General features: G+C 40.0%; 1 protein-coding gene across 1 annotated transcript in view; it reads right to left on the reverse strand.

The window, feature by feature from the left end:
• Positions 1-600: 600 nt before the first annotated feature.
• LOC144984437 (B-cell receptor CD22-like) overlaps positions 601-14,469 on the reverse strand; it is a 36,430-nt gene continuing 22,561 nt past the window's right edge. The window contains exons 4-5 of the mRNA XM_078932766.1: positions 1,848-2,120; positions 601-1,738 (exon numbers count right to left, since the gene is read on the reverse strand). Coding sequence (XP_078788892.1) covers positions 1,482-1,738; positions 1,848-2,120 — 530 coding nt within the window. The 3' untranslated portion in view covers positions 601-1,481. The remainder of the gene's footprint in view (positions 1,739-1,847; positions 2,121-14,469) is intronic.

Genomic DNA, 14,469 nt, shown 5'->3' on the forward strand with positions numbered 1-14,469 from the left:
TAAAATGCAGTGAGTTTTCTTACCACATGATCAATGCAGACTGATGTGTTCATGGTTCTTTGCTGAAGTTTATTCCTCCTGAGTCTTAAAATTAATTAACAAACAAGACTTTATGAGCAATCTTGACTGGTGTTTTTCTTATAAAATGTTTGCCTTTTTTTGTGTTTCTTACCTGTATGAAAGGAATAGTACAAAAGCTATGAAGCCAAAAATTGTGCCAATCAAAATAATTTTCACAGCTCCAATTCTATCTGTTGATTATGAAGACGCAGAATTTGTATAAATAATTTATCTATACACAAACAGAAACACATACAAATTCTCTTCTTACCCTCTGTGGGTGGTTTCTCAACCAAGCTCAGGTCGTCTACCAGAGGCCTGGGAGCAGAGGGTCTTTCAAAGTGTCTTTGCTGTTCCTAGCTCTTACTGGACTGATCTGCTTTATATAGGTTTCATTTCAATTTGGGGTATTCGCTACCCAAATAACCCCCTCATCCGCGAATATTATGTTACTTTTTCTTTTCTTCTTTGTGACCAACGTTGCAACAGATAAGCAATTAAATTTAGATTTCTTCCAAAAATGTGTACTATTTTGTACATTTGTTGTTCAAAGACTGTAGACCTTGTAATTCATTATGAGATAATCAAAATTAAAAAGATTTTCGGCTGCCTGAACCATTTAAACAGCAGATTACTCCGTGATCACAAGAGATTATGTTTTCCTCAACAACAGAGAGCTTCCGTTAACTGCATTAAAGTGCAGAAAAATAAAAGGACGTTGCCTAACTGTATAATCGTATTTTGTTGTCATTACAGACAATGAAAATCTCGGTTATGCGTGATGTAATAAAGGTTTGATCTCCGTTTGATCGTTTTTATATGTTGGCAACGGGAAAAGTATAGAGAACTGACGGCTGTTGACTTTGAGAAGATGTCACGGAATAATAACATGTCTGTGCTAACGAAGTTTATAAAGTGTCATCCCCCACAAACTCCCCCAAACTGGACATATATCACCTGTATCATCTGAACATGCCATGTGTGTAGCATTTGTGTGTGGTCAGTAAAGAGTGCACACATTCTTACTAACGACTGGAGTTCTAAAGAGCACACTGTATGACATCATCCTTACAATTTTCTGACAAATACTTCATTGTACACTTGCCACACACAACAATGGTAAGTTCCATTCTCATGAGGTTGCCAGACGAGCCTTAAGAGAATTTAAGACACATCTGGCTTCCTCCCAAGATGCAGTCCTCTCTCTCTACAACCCTCTACAGGCCTGAACAACCCAAAAACCTGCAGCGTGTGACAAGAGCACAAGATACTGGACATGACCCTCAAGCTCCTAGGAGTCTGCTAGAGGACCCAAACCTAAAGGGTGAGAAGGGAATTTGTTTTCAACTAATTTTAATACTAATTATTTTGAAGACAAAAAAATATTGAATAATTGTATGTCCACTTAAATTGCATTACATTCACTTACTATCAAACAGCCTGATGGGTTCAGAGATTCCTAGACCAATCTCATTTTCAGCAACACAATAGTACTCTCCTGCTTGGCCTGAGAAAACTGTGAAGTGATTTCCACTGAAGACTTTTTTATTTTCTGGTTTTTTGTACCAGACATAAGTTGCAGGAGGATAGCACTGACTGCTGCAGCTCAGAGTCACTAAACGTTTCCCATCATGCAACAGCTCTTCGCCTTTGATGATTGTCGTTTGTTTTGGAGCATCTAAGCAGAATAAAGGAAGAGATGAAGCAGAGCAACATTATGAGTTTAGTATTTCTATGGTTAGAAACAGGTGGTTCACATTTTGTGTTGCCCTTTTTATAATACTCACAATGGACTGTAATCTGTACAGGCTGGGAGTTTTCTGTTCCGACATCATTTGTAGCTGAACAGCTGTACCATCCACTGTCAGAGGGACTGGCAGATTCCACAGAGTATTTCCTCTCAGAACTCACAGTCATTTCCCTGCCGTCATTGATCTTCTTCATCCAGGTGAGTGAAGAGACGGATGGGTTATAAAAGAAGCTGCAGTCCAGTGAGAAAGGCTGATTTTCCTTTACGACATATCCAGGCTTTGCTTCTACTTTCACATTTTTAGGGGAATCTGAATTCAAAAAGAAGAAAAGAAAAAAAAAGACTTTTTAATTACTTTACATATTTCATTCATTTTCACTTTTTCAACAGACAGTTGCATTTTAATTTTTGTACTTCTAAAATTCACACAAAGACAAAACAGCCTTTTTGTCCACTGCAAGAGAGTCAAAGTTTTAGGATAACTGCAAACTTTAAAGTATACATGTTGTCTTTTTTCTTTTCAAAAATAAAATCAAAACAGGAAATATAATCACATCCAGTTTTATCTGATTGCTTGTCTGTTCTCCTTCACTGTTTGAAGCTATGCAGGTTTAAGATGACTTGTGAGCCAAGGTTGCATTAAATGTGTGGCTGAAAACGTTTGGATCATCACTGGATTGACTGAAGGGGATGTAAAATGATTGAGGAATCCACGTTGAAGACATGTTTAACCCTTGTGCTATCTTAGATGACCCCACACTTACATTGACATGTTATTCCTACCATGACAAAGGTGGATAAAGGTGGAAAGATATCATGTAATCCATGGACACCAGTGAATAATAATACACAGTAATATTTGCAGGTGGAAAGCTCTTTCTCTTGTAGTATTTTTTTACAACTATACTGTATTAAGATTTCTGAATCTGTTTTTTTTTTGCAAAGGTGGCCATCATTGTTAAAACGAGACAATTATTGTAATTATGTTTGGAAGCTTTACGTCGTATTTATCACCACCACGCAGGATAATTGTGCTCGAGGTTTGACTAGAATTAAAAGATGTATAAAGTTTAGAAAACAAAGTTTCTTGAGGTAAGAGGTTTTGAATCATGTAACAAATGAAGATTCTTGGCTTACATTGAACATCGAGGTGATATCGTTGTGAGGATCCAGAATCCACAGAGTTTGTAGCTGTGCATCTGTAGTAGCCTCTGTCCTCTGGTTTGACCCTCAGTTTATATGTCTGACTTTTCTGAAGAGGCAAAGAGCTGGATTCTTTGATCCAGGAAAAGCTGTCAGGCTGTGGCTTGCTTCTTTTCACTACACATTCTAGTGTAACCTCGTCTCCTTCTTTAATGTCTTTGAAGCCTCTATTGGGATTCTGCCATTTCATCTGAACCTCAACTTCAGGTTTATCTGTGGACCAAGATGCAACACATCAGCCAAGAAAATCAACCGAGACTTATTAGTGATGAAATTGATGACAAGAGATATCCAGTAAAGCACAAAGCCATTCACCATATTTTACAGACTATGAGTCATACTGGAGTATGGAGTTTTTATATGGAACGTATCAGTGGCAGACCGTGCATTACCCACCTGGGCCATCAGTAGAGCTACGTCTGAATCACTTAACCCCCCATTAACCATTTTACAATGCAGAAACAAGCTTTGCATTGCATACTAAAAATTCCTGCAGGCACAATAAATACCTCTAAAAAACTGAATAAACAGAACAGCACCTGCTATAATAAGTGAATAAAAAATGTAGATACTCACATGACACATCAATGATTACTTTTCTAGACTCTCCACTTCCTGGTATGTCACATTTACAGTTGTAAGATCCAGAATCTGACTCTTTTACGGATTCAAGGTCGAGTCGAGCTCCGTCACTATACCACTGGCCGTTTTTCATCCACTGAAATATAGTGCTGGACTTTGCATTTGGGTGAGTGCAAGTACGATGCACAGATTCTCCTTCTTTTACATTTAATATGATATCTTCCTTTTCATCTTTAGGAACCGCTGTGTTGACAAATTTGACACACATAAAAGGATATCGGCCAATACATAAAAACATTTAATCCCTGGCAACAACAAAAATAAAATGCATAAAGATGTTTGTAAAAAATGGCAAAAAGTTAGGTAGGAACTACTTTTTTTGGTTATGAGGTTTTAATGGTTTTTTTTCATCTCAAACTGTATCAAATTAAAAGACAGTATGATGTGTGACTTGATTTGTGACATTTGATCTTTTAAAACAATTGAATTAAACATCTATAGTTTAATAACTTACGTTTAACAGTTAAGTGAACTCTTTTGATCAAGTATTTGTCCTTGTTCTCTGATGTTTGACAGGAAAACTCCCGTCCGTCTTCTCTCCAGCTGGCAGTGAAGCTGTATGAAATGCTCTTTGCTTGTCCAGAACTCTGGGAGAGTCTTCCAGATGAAGAGTCCATCCGTAGGTTTGAAGGACATGTATGTGCCGTGGAGCATGTGAGTGTGACCTTTTCAGAATCCAACACCACAGGTGGCTCCTCAAACGTGATTGGACACGGATTATCTGAAAACACAACAGCCAAATCCCCAAAAATATAGAGTTTGGATTGTGACTGTTTGAGGTTGTGGACAGGTGTCTTTTATATAGAGAAGCATTTCAAACAAGTAACAAGTGGAGGACAGAGGATCCTCTTACAGAAGAAGTTACTGGTCTGTGAGAGCCAGAAATCTTGCTAGTGACCAAATGACCAAACATTTAATTTCCACTATAATTCAAAAATAAATTCTTTAAAAATCAGACAATGTCATTTTCTGGATTTTTTTTCTCAATTTGCATCTAACAGTGGAGGTATACTTTTGCTAAAAATATTACAGGCCTCCATCATCTTTTTAAGTGGGAGAACTTGCACTAAAAACATTTTTTGTCCCACTGTAGCTATTGCAGCTGCATGGTGGCGCAGTGGTTAGCGCTCTTGCCTCACAGCAAGAAGGTTCAAAGACATCAATAGGGGAGTTTGCATGTTCTCCCGCATGCATGCGTGGGTTCTCTCCTCACTATGTTCTCACCACTATCCAAAAACATGCTTCATAGTCACTTTTCCATTGGTGTGTGATTGTAGCAACAGGCTGTCCCTACTTTTCGCCTGCAAGTGGCCAGGATAGGCTCCAGCAGCCCCGTGTCCCCAAAAAGGACAAAATGGATTAGAACATGAATGTTGCTTTGAAATTTGCAAACATGTTTTCTCAATTTCATCAAATTGTTCTTGTAATGTGACTATTAAGCCAGTTTTTCTGTGAATTTAAATTTCTTGTAATTGTTTCTGTAAAACTTAATACACAAACTCACTGCTGGAGTATGTTTACGCTATAGACCATGTATCTGTAGTGTAGGAAGTGTACTAACTGAATACTTATTCAGAGTAAATTGGAACATAAGATTTGTGTACAGATAGTGTATGAAAAGTAAACATTGAGTATACTGGCTCACTTTTAAGTATACTTGTAGTACAATTAAAAAAGAATACTTTTTGCTACGGGATGCAAAGAAAGTGTTCTATCTTAAATTTGAAATTTTCTTGGCAATATTTAAAAATATTTGTTACAATATAATTTTAAGCTTAAATTTCTATTGTAGCCATAATTTGGAATATGTTTTTTTACACTTACCAACAACGGTTATATTTGCTGCAGGGTGTGTTGTCCATTTGACATTTTCAGATTTCCCAAAGAATCTCAGCGAATAGCTTCCACTGTCATTTTTAGTAAGTCCACAAATCAAAACGTTGCAGATCTGTTCTGGTTGGCGTGTTTTTTGACTTGTGAGTAAAAAATCTGAAAAGTTTACTCTGTTTTTGAAGAGTGAACTGACTGGCCACTTTGATTCATTAGTGCTGTAAATGACAGTGCCAGTAAAGCCATGTTCTCCAGTCCTAATTTCATCCTTCAACCAAAACCAGTCTGCACCTTCAACAGAAATATCAGCACTTTTGGGTTTACATTTGATGTGGACACAAGAGCCTTTCATGGCTGTGAGCTGGGTCTTCTCTAAGACTAAAGGATTTTCTTGGTAAGAAAACACATCTGTAGAATTGAAAAAAGTAGTAGGATAGTGTTAATAAACTTCAACACCAATATTTTTGAATAAAATCTTAAATGGTGGTAAAAAATAACTTACTTTTCTCAACATGAATAAACACCAACCACCAAAACATGTGAGCATCCATTTTTTAAGCTGGACAAAAACAAACATTGTGTTTGTAGACCACAATATTTAAAGCAGTCCTGTGCAAATGTTTAAATAATAGTTTATTACAGTTTAATCTGAAATTACAAAAAAAGTAAGAAGCTTAAGTCATTCAAAAGCACAGAAATGGGAGCTTACCAAAACCAGTTCAAAAACACGCTGAGGAGAAGAACAGAAAAACTACCACCAACTCTCAATCCAGCATCCAAGGTGCCAGACAACTGGAACAAGAAAAACAATTGATCATCAGTAAAAAAAAAAATGTATGAAGACAAACAACTCAACCTATAAAAAGAAAATATACCTGAAGTTGCCCTGCTTTGTCAAAAACAATCTGCTCAATTATTAAATGCTCAATTACATCAAAAAGTCAACAAAATCTGCCAAAGTGGAATCAACACCACCTTGGTCCAGCTGAGCTGCTGCGCTCAATCCATTAAGTGAAGGAGGCTTGTTTCAACAAGGAGCACCAGCGTAGATATACGTCTGTGCCGGCCCTGTATGTCACGTCACCTTAGGTCACCTTACACCATCCATTTCACTGCAAATGAACTATACTGTAGATTTCTCAACTTCCTATTTATCCCTTCTCTTTTCCAGTAATTAAAGAGTTCAAAGTCCAAAAATACTCAAGTTGTTAACTTGCAAAATGTATTTAAAACATGGAAAAACCTCATCATCAGCATCACAGATTATCAAGGTTTTTCTTCTATTACAGCAATGTTCAAATAAACAATTAGTATGTGTTTTGTCAGGAAAGTGTATAACCTAATGTCATTTACTTGACCAGTTTTACAACCCAGTGTAGGTTCTGGATGAAAACAATGTTGTCGTTTTTTTTTTTTTTTTTTTTTTTTTTTTTTTTTTAATAATAGTAATTAGAGTTCAATGTGACATTTTAAAAGGAAGAAGCATTATCAACTAAAGCAATTTAAAAGTGAAGGAGTGGACAATTTAACAAAATCAAATCAAATCCACGCAGAGGAGTGGCTGGGAAAGCCAGGGTGCACAACACGCATAATTGTGAAAAACTACCACTTGGTTCACCATTTGATGCTTTAGACTCCAGGAAAAAGTAATACAAAAAGAGAAAAAAATTCCACTAAAAACAAATACCACTGCTTTTTTTTCTTCTTTTTTTTTTAACTTGTTCTGTCCAACAACTGAGCAAACAGATTAGAGCTAAGGCCTTTTGTGTTGGACAGGTTTTACTATCACCATAAACCAGAGTGTAGATTTGTATAAACCCCTTTTTGTTTTATTATTTTATTTATTTGTGACATTTAGTTTGTGTGGGGAGGGGGAGGGGAGGAATGTGAGGGTGGGGGGATGGAAGAGAATAAAAGGAAGAGAGGTGAGAAAGTGGGGAATACAAGCACTGATTTGAATAAGTTGTTATTTTAAGCTGTAACAATTATACCAGATCTGCTGGAAAGATAAATATTACTTTAAAGGGGAAGTTTTGACACGAAGATGAGCAGAAGACATCTGTCCATCAATATGCTGTGGGTTAGGAGGGGGGGATGAAGCAGGCAGGGAGCAGTGTGGCAGTGTGCACGTGGGGGTGAAAATACATGTATGCTGCCAGAGTGAACCGTGTGTTCATAAGGGGAACCACATCATTCCCAGCCCGACCAGCCAGACCAGGGACCCACAGGCCAGGAGCCCCCATTAGCAGCCCGGTAGGGGGAGAGAAGGGGATTGTCCAGCCAGAAGCAGAGAAGGCGCCGAGAGGCATAGGAAAACCCGGCGTCAGGCCCCCAGGTCACAGGACAGTATAAGTCAAGCCCGTGTGCTTAGCCGTATCAGGCGGCAGCCATGGGGGCCACTGGGGGCCAGACTCCGAGACACGGGCCAAGGACAACGCCAGGGGCCCAAGAACCCATGAGCCGCCCACCATCTGACCGGCGCCCCGTCTCCGCAAAACAAATACCACCGCTAAAAAAAAAAAAAATAAGCCTCAAATTGTACGGTTTCACCAAAAACAATAGGTTCAATTGTAACCTACCCTCTGGGCCCCTAACCCTAAGAACAACAAATTTCCAAATGAAATTCAATAAAATCTGCAAATCTGCAACAGTACAGTGGACACTACCGTGGGCCAGCAGGTCCACAGAACACAATCCCGTATATGCAGAGAGTGAAGTAGGCGCGGTCCTACAAGCTGCCCCTGCGTGGATCTGTGGCCATGCCAGCCGTGTATGCCATGTCACTGGAGGAAAAGCAGGCCTACCGGCCACAATATGCTTCAGTACAAATAAAACATTCTGTAGATTTCTCTTCTTCCTCTTTATCCTATTTATTTGACCCTAATTTAAGTGTGCATATTCCTAAAATACTAAAAATACTAAAGTTAAAAAAATTGCAAAAACTATTTAAAGCCCCTCGGAAGACCCCATTCTTGCTGAGTACTGAATATCATAGATTAGCATGCATACAGCTGACACAAGATGTTCTTTCATTACAGCAATGCTGGAATAACCATGGGATTTGGAATAAGTTTTGTCAAGAAACCTAATGTTATTTACTTGTCTGGTTTACAACCCAATATAGGTTGCAGATTCTCCTTATTCATGCAGTGCAGGTTATGAACAGAAACGCACAGTGTGTAACCCTTGTGCTATCCTAGGCACTTTAACGTTGGGAGTTGGGTCATCTAGACCCACTAGACAGTGCGCTGAACCTTTTTTCTTCAATGATTTGTGATCTTCACTGGTGTCCATGGATTACATGAAATCCTCTCCACCTTTATCCACCTTTGTCATGGTAGGAAGAACACATCAATGTAAGGGTGGGGTCATCTAAGAAAGCACAAGGGTTAAAGACTTCCCCAGAATCTTCCTACTGCAAAGTTTACAGAGAAAATTAAACATATAGCGACTCGTCGCATTTCGGGCAGGCACACTTTGCAGAGTTACAGGTTAGTCCCCTAGGGCGGGTCAGTCAATTAACTCACCTGCTCAGCGTCCTATTTAAGTCAGGTCTACAACTGTTCTTCTCTCTTACCTTCAGCGCTCATTCTTCGCCCCCTCCCTCCTCCCCGGCTTCCACCTCTGGGCTCCGTTACGGGGTTTTTGTTACTCGAAAGTTCAAGGAAAAAAAGAATTATCTCAAGGAATTGAACAGAGCCTTATGCCAAAACGAAGTTGTGAATGCCAACCTAAAGATGTTGTGAAATAAATATTATTCTGCAAGAGTTGTCTGACTGAAATCTTTTTATCACATAATGCTGGTAAATTACAATAAATTTACTGCACGCACAACAATGGTATGTTCCATTTTTATGAGGGAGATGCACAAGCCTCAAGGGAACTGTAAAACACACCTACACTTGTCTTAAGATACAGTTTCTCCTTTTTAATACCCTTTAATACCCTTAGGTACCTCTAATACACAGGCCCGGACAACCCAAAAACTTGAAGCATCTATACGGGGCTCAGTGACGTATGGTCAGATGAGCCAAGTAACCATTATTTTCCACTGACAAATGTTAAAGATGCATTTTTAGTCAACTCTACTCGTTTTCCACGATTTCTGAGCTTAAAAAAGCTGAATTTGATATGCTGACGAGTCTTCATTACCAGCTCATATAAATGTTGACATTTATTCTTTTTAGAGAGATTATTAATTTTTACAGAACGGCCTTTTTTCTGAACTTGCACTTTGTTGACGGTCCCTTGGCAGTTGGCTCGCTGCATGTCTGCATTTACTGCTGGAAGAGAACAATTCTCATTGAAATGCATTTCTCTTCAGAAATGCATTTTTATTTCACTCTCCGTGTTGCTATAAAATGATTGAGATATTTGCTGTCATATTTGAAAATTTAACAGAAGAGTTATTGAGGCGTGAAGTCCAAATCTGTGAATATCTATCAAACTTTTCCGAACAGACATTTTTCTTATTTTCATGATGACAATAATAATAATAAAACTTTTTTTATTTTTGTTTTAATTTCCCCCTCTCAGGTTATTGAGGGACATTGAGACTTCAAAGTGGGTCACATAGACACAGAAACACGTGGAAGGAAGCGGCTGACAGACAGACGGCTCTCAGATGGAGCAGGAGAGAAGCTGCAGGAGAATCTTTGAACGAGCTTATGAACCCTGAATATAGACGTGATTATCGATGTTCCGGCCCAGTGGAAATTTCAGGATAAAAGCACTTCCTTTGTAAAAATACCAGTATTTCAGTTTTGAGTTAAAGTGTTGCGACTTATTGTATTGTTTGTGAGTTATTGTGTTGTGTTGTGAGTTGTTGTTGTGTTGTAAGGAAAAGTGTTGTGAGTTAAAGTGTTGTGTTGAGAGTTATTGTGTTGTGAGTTAACGTGTGGTGTTGTGAGTTGTTGTGTTGTGAGAATTTTGTTGTGAGTTATTGTGTTGTGAGTTATTGTGTCATGATTTATTCTGTTTTAATGAATTGTAGTATGTTATTTTGTGTTCCGAAATCCAAAGTGTTGTGACCCTTCTGGGCCACCGTAGGAGATACTCATTAAACTAACGGAAAATAAGGAAGACTTTTATAACAGATCATAGAGCTTTTTGTGGAGAAAGATCGGATTGACTCAAAAAGTAAGGCCAAACATGGTTTTCATTTTTTTTTTTTTAATAAAATGGGAGTAAGTGGAAAAATGTAAGTAAAACTAAATGTTAGGCCTAAAAGAATTATTTTTATGATGATTTTCCCAGACAACATTTGAAAACATTAAAGCACCAGAATTTGAAGTTGGAAAAATACCAGAAATGGTTACTTTGGGTCAAAATTAAACGTGCTGAACACATATATATATATATTTTCATTTGTTTGCAGTGTAAATGAATCATTCATATACAAGTAGAGTGTTCTATCCATGTCCATAAAAGAAATATTCTCTGTGGGACAAATATGTTCTTGTGTGTATCTCATATTCTATTACCTGCTGTTGGATGAATGCTGAAAAATTCAGTTCTTGCAATTGTAAATCTGACTCCAGAGGAGTATGCATTGATGTGTGGTGAGGTTGATGGCTGGTTGGGCTTGAAGTTCCGGTGACGACAGTGGCACATATTATTTAGAAGTTTTAAGACCCACGGGACAGTAGCCAACCACCCTGGACGACGTGGCCGGAAGAGGAAAGTTGATGACAAATTGAGGAGACGGACAATTCGAACTGTATCCACAGAGCCCAGAACAACCTCCAAAGACATTAAACCTAGATCAAGATACATCAGTGTCAGATCGCACCATTCATTGTTGTTTGAGTCAGAGTGGACTTCATGGGAGACGACCAAGGAGGACACCACTATTGAAAGAAAATTGTAAAAAAGCCAGACTGGAATTAGCAAAAACGCCCGCCACCACTCACAGAGAGAACCAGGATTGGGGAGCTTTGCGGCTTGGCAGCGGTGGGGCCCCCCACACTGGAGACCTCCAATTTTACCTGCAGCACACACACAGCTCACCCACACCACCATACATGGGTGGGGTTGGCCGGTCTTCACCCGCCTGGTCCTCTCTGGGCGGCCAGGCTTGTGGGTACCCTGTCGGCTGCGGTGATGGGTGATGGCGGGGGGTTGACTAGAAGATTGTGAGTATGTGTGCGTGAGTGCATGGGTGGGACGGACCTGGTGGCTGGCTCGCTGCAACCCTCTGGGGCTTTCCCTCCCCATCACAGAGAGGGGAGGGCACTGAGAGGGTTGGGGAGGGGAGCTCAGACAATATGGCGGGCGGGGGGGGGGGGGGGGGGGGGGCTGTAGTGTTTAGGGTTATGGGGGTTGGCTGTGGGTGCGTGGCGATCTCTGGGTTGCTCGGGTCGCGTGCCGGGGCTGGATTTTTGAGACGGGGCGCCGGTAGGGTGGTGGGCGGCTCATGGGTTCTGGGGGCCCTGGCTTCGTCCTTGGCCCTTGTCTCGGTGTCCGGCGCCCCCCCTTAGCCTAGTACGGCTAAGCGCTCCTGTCCTGTGGCCTGGGGGCCGGACACCGGGTTCGCTTATGCCTCTGGGCGTTGGGGGGGGGCCCTGTAGGGGGGCCTTCTCTGCGCCTGGCTGGTTGGGTGGGCAGTCCCCTCCTCCCCCCCTCCCAGGCTGCCTGGGTCCCAATGCTGGGGGGGCTCCTGGCCTGGGGGTCTCTCCTCCCCTCTCCTGGTCTGGCTGGGTAGGATCTGGTTCCCCTTATGAACACACGGTTCACTTCGGCAGCATGGATGTATCTCCAACCCCACGTTCACGTGCACACTGCCACACTGCTCCCTGTCTGCTTCATCCTCCTAACCCACAGTGTATTGATGGACAGATATTCTCCGCTCATCTTCGTGTCAGATTTTCACCTTTGATGTAATATTTGTCTTTCCAGCAGATCTGGTATAATTGTTACAGCTTAAATTAAAAACTTATTCAAATCACTGCTTGTATCCCCCACTTTTTCACCTTTCTTCCTTTGCCTCTCCTCCACCCCCCACCCCCCCCACACACACACACGTACATTCTTTCCCTCTCCCTCCCCACACACACTAAACGTAACAAATAAATAAAAAAATAATACAACAAAAAGGGGTATATACAAATCTACACTCTGGCTTCGAAAGTTTAATAACCTCTTTTTGTGATAGTAAAACCTGTCCAACAGAAAAGGCTTTCAGCTCTGTTTGCTCAGCTCTTGGACAGAACAAGTGAAAGAAAGAAAAATGCATGTTGACAAGGCACAAAGCTTATGGGAAAATGTCCTTTGGACAGATGAGACAAAACTGGAGGTTTTTGTTAAGGCACATCAGCTCTATGTTGGTAGACTCAAAAATGAAGCATAATGATCATAAATGAATTCTCCTCCATATCAGACTATTCCATTAATTGGAATAAGTTTGTTTTATTACCACTCAACAGGAATATGGAACAAAGACTCACAATCCCAGTTAAAACAGGAAATATCAAATATCTGGGTATCTACTTTTCCCCCAAACTATCAGAACTGGTGCAGCTAAACCACACCCCATTACTGAAAAGCATACAGGACGATCTAACACGCTGGACCAACCTGCCTTTGTCCCTTATGGGCAAGGTAGCCACGGTTAAAATGAAAATCTTACCCAAGGTTAATTATCTCTTCTCAATGATTCCCACACAACCGCCATTAAAATGGTTCAAAACATTAGACTCATCCATATCAAGCTTTCTATGGAACAACAAACCTGCAAGAATTAGTCTAAAAACTTTAAAATCTGCAAAAAACTGTGGAGGATTAGAATTACCTAACTTCCACAAATACTTTCTTGCAAATAGATTACAATACATCTTAAAATGGTTAAAAAATAATCCAGAAACCAACTCATGGTTAGACTTGGAACAGGCGTTATGTGGAAAGATCAACCTGTCACAGCTACCATTTATTAGCCAAACAGTTAAAAAACAGGATTGTTTCAAAAGCATTAATATAAATGCCACCTTAACAGCCTGGTGGGAATTTCTCAAAATATCAAAATCATCAATTCAACCGTGCAAAATGACACCCATCTGGAACAACCCGGACATCCTTATTAACAAAAAAATGATTCACTTCCCAGCTTGGCAAGCAGGGGGCATAAAACAACTAGAGCACGTAATTATTGATAGAAGATTCATAACCCCCCAGGAACTTCAAGACAAACATGGAATAAATAACTTCTTGGAATATCAGCAACTTAAATCAAGTATTACTAAAAAGTATAAATTTAAAGACGACGATTTAAAGCTACCAGATGTAGTTACCACTCTGATTAATTTTTCAATGAATAGAACTCTCTCCAAAATATACAAACTTTTATGTAATTTAGATAACAATATTGCCCTTCCAACAAAAAAATGGGATGCAGATTTGAGCATCAGCACAGATGAAAGCTTCTGGTCAGAACTTTGTCTAAACACCTTTAAACTGACAAAAAGTCCAAATCTGCAGCTAATCCATCTCAAAACTCTTCACAGAATTTACTACACTGGACAGAGGATGTTCAAGATGGGTCTCAGTAACTCAGACATTTGCGAGCACTGTGATAATAATCTACCCGACAGCTACATGCACGCACTGTGGTTCTGCACTCCTGTCCAGGCTCTCTGGCAGCAGGTATGTGCCGATTTATCAGTCTGGCTTAAGGTTTCAATCACTGCCTCACCGTCACTTTGTGTGCTTGGTGACATGAGTGCCATCGATATAGAAGAAGGATTAGCTTCTATCATTTTCATAACTCTTTGTATTGCCAAAAAAACTATTTTAATAAATTGGAAAAACAAGAAAAATATAAACATAAGTCAACACAGAAATCTGCTGTTTGATCATATCAGCTTGGAAAAAATGTCAGCCCAAAGCTCAAGTAACTTTGAAAGAATTCAGTCTCTCTGGTCTCCTGTGGTTGACTCCATGACTTAGGGGGTGGGGGGCTTGGTCGTCGCTGCTCCTTGCCCTTCTGCCGT

This window comes from Oryzias latipes, chromosome 16 (genome assembly GCF_053564925.1).
Source record: "Oryzias latipes strain Hd-rR chromosome 16, Olatipes_Hd-rR_3.1".
In the NCBI taxonomy this organism is placed as follows: domain Eukaryota; kingdom Metazoa; phylum Chordata; class Actinopteri; order Beloniformes; family Adrianichthyidae; genus Oryzias; species Oryzias latipes.